The sequence below is a fragment of the Erpetoichthys calabaricus genome, chromosome 17 (assembly GCF_900747795.2).
Source record: "Erpetoichthys calabaricus chromosome 17, fErpCal1.3, whole genome shotgun sequence".
NCBI classification, from domain to species: domain Eukaryota; kingdom Metazoa; phylum Chordata; class Cladistia; order Polypteriformes; family Polypteridae; genus Erpetoichthys; species Erpetoichthys calabaricus.
In genome coordinates, this window is record NC_041410.2 from 7749626 (window position 1) to 7770699 (window position 21074).

General features: G+C 42.7%; 1 protein-coding gene across 2 annotated transcripts in view; it reads right to left on the reverse strand.

Annotated features, from left to right (window-relative positions):
- The window catches only part of evi5l (ecotropic viral integration site 5 like), a 213768-nt gene that overhangs the window by 48813 nt on the left and 143881 nt on the right, over positions 1 to 21074 (reverse strand). For both annotated transcript variants that reach the window (XM_051920679.1, XM_051920678.1), the window contains 5 exons: positions 18389 to 18517; positions 5630 to 5770; positions 3933 to 4091; positions 3663 to 3809; positions 2214 to 2309 (listed from right to left, as the gene is read on the reverse strand). In XM_051920679.1, coding sequence (XP_051776639.1) covers positions 2214 to 2309; positions 3663 to 3809; positions 3933 to 4091; positions 5630 to 5770; positions 18389 to 18517 — 672 coding nt within the window. The remainder of the gene's footprint in view (positions 1 to 2213; positions 2310 to 3662; positions 3810 to 3932; positions 4092 to 5629; positions 5771 to 18388; positions 18518 to 21074) is intronic.

Here is a 21074-nt window from a genome sequence, read left to right on the forward strand (position 1 = left end):
GGTTATATAGCGCCTTGATGTGTGCAGTACAAGACACAGGAGGTTCTGCTCAAGCTTTATACAGTGCATCCGGAAAGTATTCCCAGCGCATCACTTTGTCCACATTTTGTTATGTTACAGCCTTATTCCACAATGGATTAAATTCATTTTTTCCCTCAGAATTCTACACACAACACCCCATAATGACAAAGTGAAAAAAGTTTACTTGAGATTTTTGCAAATTTATTAAAAATAAAAAAAACTGAGAAGCACATGTACATAAGTATTCACAGCCTTTGCCATGAAGCTCAAAATTGAGCTCAGGTGCATCCTGTTTCCCCTGATCATCCTTGAGATGTTCCTGCAGCTTCATTGGAGTCCACCTGTGGTAAATTCAGTTGACTGGACCTGATTTGGAAAGGCACACACCTGTCTATATAAGGTCCCACAGTTAACAGTTCATATCAGAGCACAAACCAAGCATGAAGTCAAAGGAATTGTCTGTAGACCTCCGAGACAGGATTGTCTCGAGGCACAAATCTGGGGAAGGTTACAGAAAAATTTCTGCTGCTTTGAAGGTCCCAATGAGCACAGTGGCCTCCATCATCCGTAAGTGGAAGAAGTTTGAAACCACCAGGACTCTTCCTAGAGCTGGCCGGCCATCTAAACTGAGCGATCGGGGGAGAAGGGCCTTAGTCAGGGAGGTGACCAAGAACCCGATGGTCACTCTGTCAGAGCTCCAGAGGTCCTCTGTGGAGAGAGGAAAACCTTCCAGAAGGACAACCATCTCTGCAGCAATCCACCAATCAGGCCTGTATGGTAGAGTGGCCAGACGGAAGCCACTCCTTAGTAAAAGGCACATGGCAGCCCACCTGGAGTTTGCCAAAAGGCACCTGAAGGACTCTCAGACCATGAGAAAGAAAATTCTCTGGTCTGATGAGACAAAGATTGAACTCTTTGGTGTGAATGCCAGGCGTCTCGTTTGGAGGAAACCAGGCACCGCTCATCACCAGGCCAATACCATCCCTACAGTGAAGCATGGTGGTGGCAGCATCATGCTGTGGGGATGTTTTTCAGCGGCAGGAACTGGGAGACAAGTCAGGATAAAGGGAAAGATGACTGCAGCAATGTACAGAGACATCCTGGATGAAAACCTGCTCCAGAGCGCTCTTGACCTCAGACTGGGGCGACGGTTCATCTTTCAGCAGGACAACGACCCTAAACACACAGCCAAGATATCAAAGGAGTGGCTTCAGGACAACTCTGTGAATGCCCTTGAGTGGCCCAGCCAGAGCCCAGACTTGAATCCGATTGAACATCTCTGGAGAGATCTTAAAATGGCTGTGCACCGACGCTTCCCATCCAACCTGATGGAGCTTGAGAGGTGCTGCAAAGAAGAATGGGCGAAACTGGCCAAGGATAGGTGTGCCAAGCTTGTGGCATCATATTCAACAAGACTTGAGGCTGGAATTGCTGCTAAAGGAGCATCGACAAAGTATTGAACAAAGGCTGTGAATACTTATGGACATGGGATTTCTCAGTTTTTTTATTTTTAATAAATTTGCAAAAACTTCAAGTAAACTTTTTTCATGTTGTCATTATGGGGTGTTGTGTGTAGAATTCTGAGGAAAAAAATGAATTTAATCCATTGTGGAATAAGGCTGTAACATATCAAAATGTGGAAAAAGTGATGCGCTGGGAATACTTTCCGGATGCACTGTATCACACTCATCTGGGTGCAGTTTTGGTCTCCAGGCTACAAAAAGGACAACAGCACAGGAGAAAGTCCAGAGAGGAGCAACGAGGCTGATTCAGGGCTACAGGGGATGAGTTATGAAGAAAGATGAGGATAGCTGAGCCTTTAAAGGAGATGAAGAGGAGACCTGACTGAAGTGTTTAAAATTACGAACGGAATTAGGCCAGTGGGTCGAGACGGTGACTTTAAGATGAGTTCATCGAGAACACAGGGACACAGTTGGACACTTGTTAAAGGAAAATTTCACACAAACATTAGGAAGTTTTTCTTCACAAAGTGAACCACAGACACATGGAATGAGTGATCAGTAGCGTGGTGGACAGTAAGACTTGAGGGACCTTAAAAACTCAACTTGATATTCTTTTGGAAGAATGAAGTGGGTAGGAACGGAGAGCTTTGTTGGGCTGAATGGCCTGTTCTGGTCCTGATTGTTCTAATTTGTGAGGTAGGAAGGTGGAATAGTACTTAGAAGAAGTACCTGAATTTCGAGCTCTGCAATCCGCTGACGCAGCTCAGCCATCGCAGCCATACTGTCAGCTTCCCGGAGACGAACAGCCATCACCTCTTCTTTACTCTGAACAGATATGGAAATTAAAAATGTACATTATTCATACAGTTAAAAAACAAAAACTGTAAAAGCTAGTGGAATGACTTAATAATCACTAGTAGCGTTTTAGAACATTAATAACCCATGACTTGATAGCACCACAAACGGGCGCCATTACACGTCAGGGCCCTGGACAGACCTACGCTAATGTGAGCCCCTCACAACATATTAGTCATTTAACGACGTTATTACTAAGAGAGCTCTGTCAATGTGAATTTTATAGCCAGCCAGCCCTTTTACAAACCTGCTACATCCTGAGTGGGGTCATGGAAAAGCTGTATGGTACAACATTAAAGCAAATGCAAATATTATCCACTCGCTGCGACTAGGACTGCTTTTTAATTTTCTTGCTTTTTAGTGATTCTGGTGTGTGTTCAGACCATAGTGTGGGTGTAGGTCAGGTGTGAATATATTTATTTGTCTATTTATTTATTTAAAGAGTTTCTGTAAAGAGCCCAATTTCCCCCGGGGGCAAATAAAATTAGTTTGTTAGTTAATTGGAACAAATGAATGACCGAACAAACAAATTTCATCCTAAATGCAAAACATTAGCAGCGTGTATTTTTACTTTCTTGTATATGAAGTAGAGGGAAAGTATTGTAATCGCCCAAAGATTTGATGTCGAGATTTTGATGAATCTCAACATTTTAGACCTCTCTAACTTTCTTGTATATGATATAAAGGGAAAGTATTGGAATCATCCAAAAATTCAATTTCGAGATTTTGATGAATCTCAAAGTTTTAGACCTCCCTTAGTCCGAAAATACCATTTTTACTTTCTTGTATACAAAGTTTTAGGATAGTATTGCAATCGTCCAAAAAAAAGATTTTGAGATTTTGATGAATCTCGATGTTTTAGACCTTTCTGAGTCCAATTTACTTTCTCGTAGGGAACGTACTGTGATCGAAATTTTGGACGAGTATAATACTTTGCCTATGAGAAAGTAAATCAGACTAAAGGAGGTCTAAAACATCGACATTCATCAAAATCTCGACATCGAATTTATGGACGAATACAATACTTTCCCTATGTGAAAGTTAATCAGACTCGGGGAGGTCTAAAATGTCGAGATTCATCAAAATCTCAAAATGTTTTTTTTGGATGATTACAATACTTTCCCTATGAGAAAGTAAATCGGACTAAAGGAGTTCTAAAACATCGAGGTTCATTAAAATCACGAGGTCAGATTTTTGGACGATTACAACACTTTCCCTCTACTTCATATATGAGAAAGTAAAAATGAACCGAATCCCCACATAAACATGCTAATGTACTGAACTGCCAAGCCTTCCTCTTCCTGACGTGATGACTATTCTCACCTTACAATCTGACTCGGCCTGTTTTCTCTTCATCTCGCTGAGCTGAGTCTGAAGTCCTTTGTTTTGCGCCGCCAGGTACTGGAGCTTCTCTTGCTGGGCGTTGCTCTCCTGCTCTTGTCGGTTCAGCAGATTGCTATTAATCTGGTTCTACAAATGGCCACAACAGGGCAACAGTTAAACACACACGTGCAAGTAAAGCAGACAGAATCTGGAAAGGCGAACACACCGTAGAAGTGTCAAATCGGGTAGGGGTCGGGGGTCTGTGTATACCTGACTCTCCAGCTGCAATGTCCGAAGCCGCAGCTCCTTAACCTCTGCCTGGGCCTGTGCCTCTCTCAGTCTCACGGCCATCAGCTTGTCTTGAAGGTCATTGAGCGCATTTTTCTTTGGAGATTCCTTCCAGTGACTTCCACCACGGGACATTAAATGCTGTGCCAATGAAGGAAAAAAGAACAAATTGATAGATACAAATGAACATTTTGTTTTAATTTAAACAGAAACAAAAGAACTATGTATTGTGTAATGCATGCAATAACAAAAAACACTGCATTTGTCCTTCTCACAGATGGTGCATCACAAACACTTGTAGTGATAAAATGCATTGTTTATTATATGCCATCTGTTGGAATGAAAAATGCAAGGCATTTTATTACTTCAAATATCTGTGATGCGCCACCTGTTGAAATGACAAATGCAATGCATATGTCTCTGTTGTATACCCTTTGGTATGAGATTTGAAAAAGCAGTGTGAATGTTTGTGATGTGCCATCTGTTGGAATGACAAATGTAATGCCCATGTCTGTGTTATACAGCATGCATTTATTTATTTTTTTGTTCTTTATTTCGCCTTATACAATTTCTTGTATTAGGAATTTGTTAGTTTTCGCATACCCCTTGGGGTCAGAGCGCAGGGTCAGCCATTGTAGAGCGCCCCTGGAGCAATTGAAGGTTAAGGGCCTTGCTCAAGGGCCCAGCAGAGTAGGATCTCTTTTGGCAGTGACAGGGATTCGAACCGGCATCCTTCGGGATACCAGCACAGATCTTTAGAAAGCAGCGTGAATGTTTGTGAACTGCCATCTGTTGGAATGAAAAATGCAATACATACTGTATGTCTCTGTTATACGCCTTTTGGTATGAGAATTATAAAGCAGTGTTACTGTTTGTGACATGTCATCTGTTGAAATGACAAATGCAATGCATATGTCTCTGTTATATGCCTCCTGGTATGAGATTTGAAAACGCAGTGTGAATGTTTGTGACAGGCCATCTGTTGAAATGACAAGTGAAATGCATTTTATTACTACAAATATCTGTGATGTGCCACCTGTCAAAATGACAAATACAATGCATATGTCTCTGTTATATGCCGTTTGGTATCAGATTCGTAAAAGCAGTGTGAATGTTTCTGATGCACCATCTGTTGGAATGAAAAACATGATGCAATTCACTACTAAAAATGTTTGTGATGTGCCATCTGTTGGAATGAAATAAACACAGCAAATGGACTGACACAGATACATTGACACACAGGTAGTTATCCTTTTTATTAACATGGATTAGTCACCCTTGGCTTATACTCACTCATATCCTTTTTTTTTAATCTTTTTTTCTGCATGCAAACATGATATTAAAAATACTTTTTGGTCATCAGTATAAAACACAGGGTGAAAGTAACATAAAAATATAATTTTGGCGTGGAGTATTACATTAAAACTCTTCCAGTATATTATCAGAAAAATAAAAGATGAATGATTTGTTTAAAAGCAGAAATTAATGTTATGCCAGCATTTCCAAAGTGAAAAGGATGAGCCGACTAACCAACATGTCTGCTAACATCTAATGCACCTAACATTGCAAACCTACTTGCTTTGCCACCCTAAGCCATCAGTAACTCAATGTTCCCTTATGCCTTATTAAAAAGGCATAATGGCGAGCGGGATGTACACTAACAGTGAAAGGTCCCGTACCTGCCAGCGCTCATTGAGATCGGAGACCTGAGTCTGCATCTCTTTGAAAGAATTGAGAGCCTCCATCTCCTGCATTTTCACGGCTTTCAGTTCATCCTGCAGCTGCGCCAGGTTGTTTTCGTCTGGTAGCAAACTGTTTCTCTGAAACAGAAAAAAATAAAAAACAGAGCAAGAGAATGAAGGACTGTGCAAAGGAGTCAAATCTCAGTGGGGCTGCCTGTGCTCATCATCTGAATTACAAAATGGCCTCCTAGAGGGGACGCCGAAGTGACGGCTGACAAAACGAATCAGAGGTGCAGGCACACTTTCAAGTTAAGAAACTGAAAACGTTTTACCACGATACTGATAAAATAAATTGTGTTCATGTTTTGAAGGAGATCTGCACACATCCCATGTTTGTTGGGTGTTTAAATGCCAAAGTGAAGGTCATGAGACCCCCTCCCAAGCCCAAAGCCTCCGCACCTTGGAAAATATTTTTGGAGGGTCTGGTAGGCTTTCCATACTGGCAAGAGGGTAAGGGCGGAGTCCAGAGAATTAAAGAGAGAGCCCCAATAGCAATTGGAGTCTGAATGCACGGGCCATCTTTGAGAAGGTAAGGACCCCCCCCCACTGTGTGCAGAGTATCCCGTGAGCACCACAGGCAAGGGTACCAACATAAGTGGGAGAGAACAGTAGCCTCGGGGAAGCATGAAATATTACCTCAGCATTTTAGATTGCAGGTGACCACCCCCTTAAAAACAATTGTCAAGGGTCTGACCCTCTTCTAAAGGAGAAGTGGAAAGTACACAGTCCCAAAAGTGGACATACTGTACGGGACTGAGCTCAGAGACTCCATGTGCAGAATGGAAGCTGCCTTAGAGAGCTGGCACTTTAAAGCCAATGGAATATAAAGGGGTGTAGGGACACAGGGAGTTTCTAAAGGGAATCTTAAGACTAATGTCAAGGGGCAAATCAAAGACTGCTCAGACCCCATAAACCATCACTGAGGCAAGCAAGGCTGGAAGCCATCCCTGTTTGGAGTGCAGAATTAGGAGGAAAGACGCACAATCAGTCGCTTGGTGGCTGATAGGAAGCTCAGGCTCTGAAGAGAGAAAGAAAGAGGAAGAGGAGGAGGCAGAGCCGGTCAAAGCTCATAACGGAGTGAGCGTCCCCTTTGAGTTACCAAAACAGTGCCCCCTCTGTGCCCACGGTGTGGACTTTGGGTGGGAAGGTCCAAAATTTTGTGTTACATAAACGGCACCCCTCCATGTTCACCATGTGCACACTCAATGTTACAAGATCTTGAGGACCAGAGCACATGCCCCTTAAGGTGGCCGCCTACGTCACCCAATGGATCGGCCGGCTCTGGAAAGAGGGCCGTGAAATGAGAAGGGGAGCACTTTGGTACTGCAGCAGTCAAGCCCGGCATTCAGGAGCCATTTTGGCCGGGCAGGAACGGCAGCATAGCTTGTTTCTGTTATTCTCATTTTATTTTTTACTTTGTGTATCCCCTTTTGTGTATCTCTTCCCTTTGTTACTTTTGCAAATCACGGTGCCATTTCTGTCAACCTTTTCCTTCCTTGGTATTTTTCTGGGTATGGGGGGTTGCCATGAGAGCCCGTAATGCAACACTAGCTGCGAGGGTCCATTTTCAGTGGTCATATCTGCACCTTGTACGATAAACAAGGCGTGTAACTGACGCCCATTTGAAATCTGGATCCAGCGGGAATACATCAGTGAAGACAATACGTGGTGTGAAGACCCCTGCTGTCTGCCAGTCACCCGTTTCCAACTAACAATGGCCAACAGCAATTTATTTCTTGTACACAAGACGTGCCTCAATGGGCTTTAATAGGTGACAGCCCCCCAGCCGTGACCCCCTAGGAAGACCAGACCACCTCCAGTGAATGAATCAGCTCATCTTTAAATATCATCCTCAAATATTCAAATTCAAAAATTAGCAGAGCTGCCCACCCTAAACGTAAAGCTATTTATTTTTCTAACGACGACCCATGCAATGCCACATACACACAAACTACATTTGGGTGAAAAGTTCTTTTAACCATTGATACCGACGTCGAATTTATTTTTATGCACCTAACTTTGCACATTCAACTTTTAGAGAAGTAAAGGGGGTCTTGGTGTATAAACGGAGGTCTTTCTTCTAGCAAGCACGTTTTGGCTTAAAACACGGCGATTTTTTTTTTTTTGTGTGTGTGTGTGTTTTTCACAGCTGCAATAATCCACAGTGATGTTCAGATGTAAGTTGCCACCAAGCTAGAAATCAAAAGCCACTTGAGAAGTTTCTCAGGGGGTCCCGTATCAGGCAGGAATCAGAGAGCAGGCTGTGGTTTGTGAGGTTCACAATTGTTAAGAGAAACCTGTTGTGCACCAGCGGCTGCTGTTCAGATGCCTGTTCTCTAAGCCCCCATCATCAAGGCACCTGCTCAGCATCAGTGGGTTTTGGTGGGGGGGCTGCACTGTATGTGGTGGGTTTCAGTTTTTGTAGAAGGTTGAAGCCTGGTGGGCCTGACAGCCTCTCAAGTCTGTAACATGTTTTGAAATGTGAGCGAACCTCAAATTTCTAGGAACGTAAAAGAGCCTGTATGGGGTGGGGGGGGGGGACGTGGCGGGGCGGGGGGGGGGTTAGGGGGTGTACCGATTCAAGTAGAAAAAAGAAAACAAAGAAAAAGAAAAATGAAAAACAACATCAGATCTGGAAGTTTTAGAATTTAAAAGTACTAACCAGAATATAGGCGTGTACACCGTGCCCTCCATCATGTTTGGGTCAAAGACCCCTTTATCTTTGATTTGTCCCCTCTGCTCCACCGCTTAAAATGTCCAATCAAACAATTCAGAGATTGAGATTAAAGTGCACACTGCAGACTTTCATTGAAGGGGATTTGCTGACATTTCGGTCACACAGCACTTTTTATACAAGTGGTCCCCCCATTTCAGGGCACCAAATTGGTGGTAGTGATTCCTCAAGTGGGTTTCATTGCTTCCTAAGATACCTCGACTTGCTTCTACCCACTGGCGGTTCTGTAGTCGCCATTGTTCAACATGAGGACGAGAGCCGTGCCAACAAAACTCAAAGAAGCCATCATGAGGGTGACAAAAAGAATCAAACGATTGTAGACATCGGTAAGACCTTGCGATGACCGAACTCAACTGTCTGGAATATCATGAAGAAGAAAGAACACACTGGTGGGCTCAGGAATCGCAAGGGGACTGGTAGGCCAAGGAAGACCTCCACTGCTGATGACAGAAGAATCCTCACTAAGGTAAAGAAAAAGCCCCCCAACGCCTGTGTGAGAGATCAGAAACAGTCAACAGGGGTCCGATGTGTGTGTGTGTCAGAGACGACTATCAGCACGAGACTTCATGAACACAAACACAGAGGCCACACTGCAAGATGGAGACCACAAAACAGGATGGCCAGATTACAGTTTGTGACTTCAGAGAGCCTGCAGAATTCTGGGAAAAAGTCTTGTGGACAGATGAGACAAAAGATGAACCTCATCTGAGTGATGGCAAGAGCAACGTGCGGAGATGAGAAGGAACTGCCTGAGATCGAAAGCAGACCACCTCATCTGTTAAACATGGCGGTGCTAGGGCTGTTACGGCTTCTGGGTGTCACACTTCTCCTTCATTGGTGATGGAACTGCTCATGGCACAGTGAATTCTGAGGTGTGTAGAAACATCTGGTCTGCTCAAGTTCCACTAGATGCCTCCAAACTCAATGGACTGTGCTTCATCCTACAACAAGATAAGGAGCCAAAAATACTGCTGAGGCCACACAGGAGTTTATCAAAGCTAGATAACGGAACATTCTGGAATGGCCAAGCCAGTCACCTGATTTAAAACCAGCAGAGAAGACCTTCCGTATGCTGAAGAAGAGAAAACTTAAGTGGACAAGACCCCCCTGAAACAAGCAAGAGCTGAAGATGGCTGCATGAGAGCCTCACCAGAGAAGACCCTCAGCACCTGGTGATTTCGATGAATGGCAGACTTCAAGCAGGCATTGCATGCCAGGGATATGCGACAAAGCCCTAAATATGATAATAGACCTGCCATTGCTGGGTGCCAAGCATTACGGTGCTCTGAAATGAGGGGTCCATAGTGTGACTGAAGTGAAAGTCTACAGGGTGCACCTTAATCATGACGTCTGAATTGTTTGATTGGACATTTTAAAGAAGAGTCTTTGTTTCAGACATTACGGCGGTCACTGTAGTCACCTTAATAGCTTTACAACTGGTGTGTGTGGGGGCACCAGGGAGCCCTTATGGGGGCCACAGCTGTACAAACCAAATTAATGTTCTTAAAACAGATTGTGCTACAGATTGTCCTTAAAATGCCTCACACAGTTTTTGAAAAGGATTTTGGATTGTTGCATAAAAGAGACCTTTAAAATTAAAGTCGTTGCAGCCCAGCGATGTCACGTGGCATTCGATGACATCTGTGCCAACAGTCTGCTCTAGTTAAGCTCTTGCTTTGTTTCGTATGTCTGCTATCAGGCTGGCAGACCGCAGTGTGTGAGACTTGAGGACTGTGTGAGGAACACTGGAAGACCACCAGGACCAGGCCTGTCTGCTCTTCTCTTCACTGTGTACACCTCTGACTAGAAATGTAACAGCAGGTCAGAAATTCTTGGATGATTCTGCACTTAAGGGGGATGAGGCAGAGGAGGAGAGTCAGGGGGGGAGAAGTTTGTTTCTTGGTGCAAAGACAATTGTCTGCATCTTAACATCAGCAAAATCAAGGAAGTGGTGATTGACTTTCACCACACCTAATGTCTGGTGTGGATGTACATTACTACAAGTACTTGGGGGTCCTCATCAATGACAGACTGGACTGCTCTCGGAACTACAGACGAACGAGCAGAGCAGACTCCTCTTCCTTAGAAAACTGCGTTCCTTTAATGTAGGAAGTGACATCCTTCACATCTCTGTGATGGCCAGTGCGGTGTGCTGGGCTGGTAACATCACTTCCAAGAGTGGCCCACCAAATCAAAAAGCTAACTAAAAGGGCAAGCTCAGTGTTAGAATGCACTCTGGACCCCCTGGAGGTCGTAGCAAAGGAGAGAATTAAAACAAAACTGAGTGCCATTATGAACAATGCTGCACATCCTCTCTCTGACACGACAACACAATGAACCGTTCAGCAGAAGTGTGTCAAGATACGTGACTGGCGGCTCTGTCGTGCCAGCGTCAATATGTCTGCATAATACCTCAATGGGGCTGGGACTGGGACTGCCAAGACAGAACTTTTCTTTATTTTAAATTTTCTTGCATCCAACCCTGCAAGCAGGTCCTCCAACTTAGGGGTTGGTTGGCAGGACTGGCACTCCTGCCACCATAATAAAAAAAAAAAAAAATCCTCACACTGTTCCAGTGTGCTGCTGAGGCGTCACTCGTGGCACAGCTGCACTCGGGTCCCAATCCGGGTGGTTCATTGAGAGGCGGGTGTGACAGCGCGCTGTAAAATCAGTGCATGCTGCCAACTGTAACCTTGTAGTCATTTTGGTGTGTGTGTTCAGACCAATGTGTCTGTGTATATTTATTCATTTACTAATTTAGATATGGAAAAAGATGATTCGCTGTGGCAACCCCTAACGGGAGCAGCCGAAAGAAAAAGAAGAAGACGAATTTATTTATTTAAAGATCTTCTGTAAAATGAAGAGAAGAGAAAGTACTGTGTCTCTTTGGAGAATCCTTGGGTACCACCAGTTTGACTTTGTGTTGCTCATGGAGTCCCAAATGAGGCACATGACCAGCTCAACAGACCCTCATTGTTGAGGACCCGAGCGGCTGGACCAGGCCCAGGGGACACCCACGTAATACCTGGCTGCGGCAGAAAGAGGGTCATTCCCGCAGGGTGGGACTGGACCGCGTGTCTGCCTGGGAGGTTGCCAACTGGGATCACAAGCTATTTTGTCATGTGGTGGGTACAGCACGCTCCCCGACCTGACCTGACTGGAGTCCTGAATGAGGCACATGACCTACATTGTGAGGGAGTGTTAGTTACAGCACTACGGCCATGTTGCGTGATTCCCCGAAGGACCCCCATTGTTGAGGACCCGAGTGTTTGGACCAGGCCAAGGGGTTACACACATAACACCTGTCTGCAGCAGATTGAGGGTCATTTCCGGAGGGTGGGACTGGACCACGTGTCTGCCTGGGGGGGTTTTGCCAAGCTGTTTTCGTCACGTGGTGGGTACAGCAATGTGCTGTACTAGTATGCCCCCCCCCCCACCAAACCTGACCTGTAAAATGGCAAATTTCCCCCTGTGGACAAATAAAATTCTATCTGCTATTATCTACAATCCCACTGTGTGACTACTATTATCAGTAACCAGTATCCAAGATGAGGCCCTGCTTTGTGGAATTCAGTTTACATTAATGGAGGTGATGACTGGGTAGTACAATACTTAGGGGTCTTTGGCTTAAAAAGTTTGGGAGCCCCTAACCCTAAACTGCTAAACCCATACCAGAGTCAGTTCAAACCCCACCACCAAGTCAGCTTAACCTCCATCCATCCATCCATCCATTATCCAACCCGCTATATCCTAACTACAGGGTCACGGGGGTCTGCTGGAGCCAATCCCAGCCAACACAGGGTGCAAGGTAGGAAACAAACCCCGGGCAGGGCGCCAGCCCACCGCAGGGCGCACACACACACACACACACATACACACCGTGTTCATGTGGGAGGAAACTGGAGCACACGGGAAGAACATGCAAACTCCACACAGGGAGAACTGCGAGGCAGCAGCACTACCCACTGCGCCACCGTGCCGCCCCAGTCGCTTAACCTGCCACACACAAAAAAAAAAAAGCTAAAACCTGTAACATGAACTGTGAATCAATAGATTAAGAAGCCAACTAAATACATAAACTGACATATAGAAGAAAAAAAAAATGTATAGGAGGGGGCGTTTAAAGAAAGCTTTTCTTACTGAGAAGTAAATCTCCCCGAGCAAGTCATGATAATCACTGGGCGTCCGCCACACTTCTGAAAAGAACCGTCCACAAATAGTGACTTCCTCGGGTGAAGCTGCGTCTATTCATCTGAGCTCTCCAACCTTGGGAAATTACCGCTAAAAGTTGAAATGTTAGTATTTTGGGGAACTGTTGTAAAAAAAAAAAAAAAAAAGCTTTGCTTTCAAAATTATTTTAGAAGTCCAATCGACACGGCTCTTCTAAGAACTGGAAAAGTCGCAATTCGGATTCTGGAAAGTGCAAAAAAAAAAAAAAAAGAATGGGAGGCTGAGCTCATCACACTGATCTTCTAGTCTGCCCTCTTAAAACTGAGCGTCTTCTGCAGATCTTTAGAGTTTCATTAAACAGACATTACACATCTGATAATTAAGCATACACCGCACACATGGGAATAAGAAAAGCTGGGATGCCATGGACTACGGATACGGATTGCTGATTCTGGAGGGTCGCTTTGTTGTGGGGTGCAGTCTGAACCGTCAGAAGCGAAACATTCATCAAAAGCAAAGGCTTCCACCGAGCCCAGTCTTAAGTCAAGGAGTTCACCACAAGAGTGCAACTGGGCAGACAAACACAGAAATGACAGCTGACACAACTCCCCAAGGCTGGATGCAAATGGCCTTTTTTATGAAGTGGAGTGTTGTGGAAGTAGTATGAAGACAGGAGAAACAGACTTAAAACGTTAACCACATTCGTCTAGCGGCAACTCTGGACTGTCTGGGGCAGGGGCATGCATTAAGCAACAGCACCACCCTTTGGTTTGGAGTACAACTACCAGTAGATGAGCCCCAAAGTTGCCATACACACATATCTATCTATCTATCTATCTATTATATAGTGTCTTTCATCTATTATATAGTGCCTTTTTAATTAATTAGTGTATGAACATTATCCATCTATCTGTTATACAGTGCCTTTCATATCTATGTAATCCTGCCTACTATACTATTATCTATCTATCTGTCTAATTCTGCCTACTATACTATTATCTATCTGTGTATATTTATTCATTTACTAATTTAGATATGGAAAAAAATGATCCGCTGTGGCAACCCCTAACGGGAGCAGCCGAAAGGAAAAGAAGAAGACGAATTTATTTATTTAAAGATCTTCTGTAAAATGAAGAGAAGAGAAGGTACTGTGTCTCTTTGGAGAATCCTTGGGTACCACCAGTTTGACTTTGTGTTGCTCATGGAGTCCCGAATGAGGCACATGACCAGCTCAAAAGACCCTCATTGTTGAGGACCCAAGCGGCTGGACCAGGCTAAGGGGATGCCCATATAACACCTGTCTGCAGCAGATTGAGGGTCATTTCTGGAGGGTGGGACTGGACCACGTGCCTGCCAAGCTGTTTTCGTCAAGTGGTGGGTACAGCAATGTGCTGTACTAGTGCCGGCACCCCCAACCTGACCTGACCTGTAAAATGGACCTGCATCTATCTATCCATTATATAGTATCTTTCACCTATCTATCTATTATATAGTGTCTTTATCTATTATATAATGCTTTATCTATCTATTATATAGTGCCTTTTTAATTTAATGAGTGTAATTAGTGTATGAACATTATCCGTCTATCTGTTATATAGTGCCTTTCATATCTATCTATCTATGCAATCCTGCCTACTATACTATTATCTATCTATCTATCAATCTATCAATCTATCAAATCCTGCCTACTATACTATTATCTATCTATCTAATCCTGCCTACTATACTATTATCTATCTATCTATCTATCTATCTATCTATCTATCTATCTATCTATCTATCTATCTATCTATCTATCTATCTATCTATCTATCTATCTATCTATCTATCTATCTATCTATCTATCTATCTATCCTTGAGTGTATTCTGTGCAGATTTTGTGTACTGGTCTATGAAACACAGACATTTTCCCTTGGGTTCCACATGGTATGATATCTGCCTATCATGTTGTTAGATTGCTTTTCACTCACACACTTGAAGAATCTTTCAACGACCCAGCCAGACATGAAGCAAACACTTCTGTAATATCCTTGTTAAATCATTCACTCAGTGTCAATTAACTAATGTGACGTTGCTATCAGATGATTTAGCCAGGATCTGGACATGGGCTTTGCTGTCTAACAAGCCAACATGTCTAGTTATATAAACAAGCTTTTAATTTTCTTAAAAAAAGAAAAATGTGTGGATTGTAAACATGTGATGATAATTAGTTGTGATACAATAATACATATATATATATATATATAGTTTTTTTTAATAAAATTGTTTTTTTCTCCTCGAGTTAAACCATCCAAACCTTTGCCCACATTTAGATTCTGCCCCCAACATTCCACCCTCCTCAACTACTGTGGTCCACACAAGGCACTCAGATTTCAATGGGTGAACTGTAAAATGACAACTATAATGTATATGAAAGCCATTCTTGGATTAAAAAGCATTATACATTTATTGTAAGATTGTAAATGTGAGGTGTAAATTGGAACCTGTGCACAAACACAAGTGAAACTGCATTGACTCGATTGACAGAGTAAAGAATTTTAATTGTAGAGCTTAAGGGAAAAGAACACGACTGCTATGTTGGTGTTTGTAACAAAACTCTACAAAGAGCTTTAATGAAGGAGTCGAGCAGTAGGCCAATGTCCAGCCGGTTGAGACCGATAGCTTAAACAAGCCTGGCAGAACGGGTACTCGCTGCAGCACACCTTCTGTTTAATGATGGCATTTATGAGTCTGTTAAAGGTGGATGCCACTTTTAAGTTTCTTGATGATTTGCTCATGCAGCAAAATCAATCAACACTTGCCACGGGCTGCTGTTCCCTCTCAAAGCTCAGTACATTTTGCAGAAAATGGGCCATCAATTCAGGTGCAGAGTGAAATCCACTACAGTGCATTTTGTCAAAATGTCAACCGCTTATACATAATAATGAGAACACGGGCTTTTGACTCTTTTAACCACTACTTGCGCCTCAGCTTCCTTCAGAGATTTACTGCTTGGAAATCCAGAAAAATAGAGAACATTCAGTCACTTCTTTACCGGGCGAGTGATCCAGCTACGTGCAGTTGTGCCAACATGGAGCCAAAAACGGGTAATGAAAATTAAGGTACAATTGGTTCAAAGGTAATCAGCAGGGAATTCAGAGAATACTCAGAGCCCTTTTCTTTCATGAACAGTCAAATGTACTTGGACTTATGCCACTTGCACAGTTTCTGCTATTGATTCAGCTACCATATATAACTGATCTAGAGCAGGGGTCTCCAACCTCCCCCCCAAGAGAGCTACTTTTACAAAATGAAAATGGCCGAGAGCTACTCGTGTTTTCTAACGTTTATTCTCATCGCTTATTTCAACCCAAACAAACTGAATACGCTTGTTTTGCCTGAACATTTACAAAATGTTGGTGTCCACAACTCACATTTTGCATTAAAACATAACAATAAAAAAGTGCATTTTGTACGTCTGTATGCATTGTCTAGTGTATCTCACACTATTGAATTAAAACATGAATGCTGTCAAAACAAAACAATTCAATTCCAAATCCACAGATCTGACTTATTCCTTTGTCATTTTGTCACATGTCACTGTGTCACTTTATTCACAGGTCCAGTCGCATGTGTGACGTGTTTTTTAGTTCGTCAGATGACTGGCACTGAGGTGTCTGGTGGAGTGGAGCCACTGAGGTTCACTCTGATGGAGTCATTTCAGTGTTCGTCTGTCAGTCTTGTGCTGAACTTTGACTTCATGACATTCATGTCAGACTCACCGAGGTATGGAGACCCAAACACAGCAGACATGTTCAGAGCTGTTAGGTGACGATTCTTATAGTTATCTGGCTCTACTAAGCTCAAGAAATGCTGAGAATGCTGTTGAGACTTTAACTGCACGTTATGTTGAAGGTTTACTAATATATAATATATAAAATCCAACGTTTGTCTGTCCGCTTTTCATGAGAGAACTACTTAACAGATTTAGATTATTTTTTTTTTCTATAATTTGCTAGAACATTCCGGTTGATTTTGTGACTTCTCTCATTTCGCTGTGTTATCAGAGTTCACTTGCGGTGCCGATTTATTAGCGCGAATCCGGGCCGAGGCCTTCCTCACTCACATGTCAGCTTCGGGGTGTGGTCCTTAACTCCGCTTAGCTAGCGAACGAGAGAACAATTGAATTCAATTTTGCTTGATATTTAAAATAAAGTGTTACTTAGGTCTTGATGAGTCCGAGTCCAGATATTCTCTTAAGTGTCTGCCACATTGAAAAGAGAGATTGCAATTCAGATTGTGGATCGTGATTTTGTGTTAAAAGGATCGTGATATGATTTTTTGGAAAGATCGCCCACCACTAATTTGACTAATTGAGTTTTCAAATTTATGTAGGATTCATTAACCCTTTGGCGAGCTACTTGGAAAGGGGTTGCGAGCTAACGGTAGCTCGCAAGCGACTTGTTGGAGACCCCTGATCTATAGCCTGTAAATCAGAGGTCACCAACTCTGGTCCTGGAGGACCACCGTGGCTGCAGGTTTTCATTCTAACCCTTTTTTTTTTTTTTAAATGAGTGCCCCGTTTGTGCTGCTAATTAACGTCTTGTGAATTCATTTTAATTGAATTGCTTTCTTAAGATTTCTTCCCCTGCATTTCGTCATCGTTCTTCTGAATTGCTTCACTTCTTTCCTTAAACAGAAATGAAACATGAAGTGAGTGAGCCAGCAGAAGACCAACTAAGTCAGGGCCTCAAACTCCAACCAATTTCACTCCAACCAGTTGCTTAATGAGGCGCCGATTCTTGTTGTTAATTAAACTCGTTTTTTAATTCTGTGGCCTGTTGCTGCTCTCGTGGTGCATTAGTACCATGGTTTTCAAACTGTGGTACGCGTACCACTGGTGGCACTTCAAGTCATGCCAAGTGGTCCTTTATTTTCCACAAATCAATGTTGCTAGAATGCCAATATGTTGCATACAATCATATATAGTATACTACTGTACTTGCGTGGAAGACTCCAAGCTGGCTTTTGCTAGGCACTTTAACGTCATAATTATAGTTATTATAGTGATTATAGTGACTTTTTCTTCATAACAACACGGGTGTAAATTAACGATTCATTGACAGTGGTACTTCAGTTTACTGATCCTCGCAGAGTGGTACTTGTTCAAAAAAGTTTGAAAACCGTGGCATTAGTAGACATTTCCGACATTATTGATTTTCTCTTTTCTAAGAGCTCTGGTAAAATGTTTTGGGGACTTGAGCAGATCAGCATTCCTGAGACCTTCATCTTTCTGTATTTTCAGATATTGTATGATGGACACCAGTTGTTTTGGCTCATTTTGTATCTCATTATTGTTTGGCTGCTGATTAAGGAAAAAGAAACAATCAAGGGGTCTGAGTCTTCAAGAGCAACTCAAATAAAATGAGTTCAAAAGCAGGTCACTCATTAAGAAAAGGGTTAGAATGAAAACCTGCAGCCGGAGTGGTCCTCCAGGACTGGAGTTGGCGACCCCTGTGCTAAATGATTACCAAACTTAAATAAAGAGCAGTACCATAGAAGTGGTGGCTCTGAGGTTAGGGATCTGCACTGGCAATCGGAAGGTTGCCGGTTCGAATCCCGTAAATGCCAATAGGGACTCTGCTCTGTTGGGCCCTTGAGCAAGGCCCTTAACCTGCAATTGCTGAGCGCTTTGAGTAGTGAGAAAAGCGCTATATAAATGCAAAGAATTATTATTATTAAATTAGGTAGCAGGATTCGAGTCTTTCACAGTATATTCAGGTGAATAGCAAATAAAGTTAAGGTCAGGGTACCTTTTCCAAGTTGAGAATTTTGTCCTGCATCTCTTTAAGGGCACTGAGCAGGTCAGCCTCCTGTAGTCGCGACTGCTCAAGTTCCATCCTCAGGCCGGATACAAAATCTTCTGTGTACAGAGAATCTCCCTGAGAAAAGAGTTTAAAAGGACATTATTTAACAACAATTTAAGGTGTTGTACCATGTTAGCCATTATGAATGTAGTGAGAAGTCAAGCAAAATGACATTTGAGTTCCTTCTTGTAGAGATCTGTGGGGTCTTCTTGTAGTTTGTAATAATGCATAGCATTGGACAACTGTCTTTGTGCCTCCTGTATACAGGTGCTGGTCATAAAATTAGAGTATACTGACTGTTCAGTAAAACTCCTGTTCTTGCTATGTGTTGCTCAAATTTGCCTTAAATTGTTAGTGAGAAGTCAAGCAAAATGACATGAAAATGAAATGGGGTGCCTTAGTTATCATGAACACATCAGATTATATACAGGTGCTGGTCATAAAATTAGAATATCATGACAAAGTTGATTTATTTTAGTAATTCCATTCAAAAAGTGAAACTTGTATATTAGATTCATTCATTCCACACAGACTGATGTATTTCAAATGTTTATTTCTTTTAATGTTGATGATTATAACTGACAACTAATGAAAGTTCCAAATTCAGTATCTCGGAAAATTAAAATATCAATTAAGACCAATGCAAAAAAAGGATTTTTAGAAATGTTGGCCAACTGAAAGGTATGAACATGAAAAGTATGAGCATGTACAGCACTCAATATTTAGTTGGGGCTCCTATGGCCTGGATTACTGCAGCAATGCGGCGTGGCATGGAGTCGATCAGTCTGTGGCACTGTTCAGGTGTTATGAGAGCCCATGTTGGTCTGATAGTGGCCTTCAGCTCTTCTGAATTGTTGGGTCTGGCGTATTGCATCTTCCTCTTCACAATACCCCATAGATTTTCTATGGGGTTAAGGTCAGGCGAGTTTGCTGGCCAATCAAGAACAGGGATACCATGGTCCTTAAACCAGGTACTGGTAGCTTTGGCACTGTGTGCAGGTGCCAGGTCCTGTTGGAAAATTAAATCTGCATCTCCATAAAGTTCGTCAGCAGCAGGAAGCATGAAGTGCTCTAAAACTTCCTGGTAGATGGCTGCATTGACCTTGGACCTCAGAAAACACAATGGACCAACACCAGCAGATGATATGGCACCCCAAACCATCACTGACTGTGGAAACTTTACACTGGACCTCACACAACGTGGATTCTGTGCCTCTCCTCTCTTCCTCCAGACTCTGGGACCTTGATTTCCAAAGGAAATGCTAGGGTGTTGTACCGTGTTAGCCATTATGAATGTAGAGAAAAGCCAAGCAAAATGACACCTTTTATTGGCTAACTAGAAAGATTACAATATGCAAGCTTTCGAGGCAACTCAGGCCCCTTCTTCAGGCAAGATGTAATAATTGATGTAATCATTGAGATGTAATCATAAGATGATTACATCTTGCCTGAAGAAGGGGCCTGAGTTGCCTCGAAAGCTTGCATATTGTAATCTTTCTAGTTAGCCAATAAAAGGTGTCATTTTGCTTGGCTTTTCTCTACAAAGGAAATGCAAAATTTACTTTCATCAGAGAACATAACTTTGGACCACTCAGCAGCAGTCCAAAGGTGAGACGCTTCTGACGCTGTCTCTTGTTCAAGAGTGGCTTGACACAAGGACTGCGACAGTTGAAACCCATGTCTTGCATACGTCTGTGCCTGGTGGTTCTTGAAGCACTGACTCCAGCTGCAGTCCACTCTTTGTGAATCTCCCCCACATTTTTGAATGGCTTTTGTTTCACAATCCTCTCCAGGGTGCGGTTATCCCTATTGCTTGTACACATTTTTCTACCACATCTTGTCCTTCCCTTCGCCTCTCTGTTAATGTGCTTGGACACAGAGCTCTGTGAACAGCCAGTCTCTTTAGCAATGACCTTTTGTGTCTTGTCCTCCTTGTGCAAGGTGTCAATGGTCGTCTTTTGGACAACTGTCAAGTCAGCAGTCTTCCCCATGATTGTGTAGCCTACAGAACTCGACTGAGAGACCATTTAAAGGCTTTTGAGTTAATTAGCTGATTAGAGTGTGGCACCAGGTGTCTTCAATATTGAACCTTTTCACAATATTCTAATTTTCCGAGATACTGAATTTGGGACTTTCATTAGTTGTCAGTTATAATCATCAACATTTAAAGAAATAAACATTTGAAATACATCAGTCTGTGTGTAATGAATCAATCTAATATACAAGTTTCACTTTTTGAATGGAATTACTGAAATAAATCAACTTTGTCATGATATTCTAATTTTATGACCAGCACCTATATATAATCTGATGTGTTCATGATAACTAAGGCACCCCATTTCATTTTCATGTCATTTTGCTTGACTTCTCACTAACAATTTAAGGCAAATTTGAGCAACACATAGCAAGAACAGGAGTTTTACTGAACAGTCAGTATGGGTTCAGATGAGGGAGGTCGAGTTTTACTAACATGCCGAAATTATATGGGGAAGCAAGAAAAGGATACGACCAGAGTGGAGCACACGATATTACTAATCTGGACTTTCTGAAAGCATCTGATGAGGCATCACATGAAAGGGTGGGCATCAAACTAAAAGAAGTGGGAGTTCAGGGTGTAGATGGGTGCAAAATT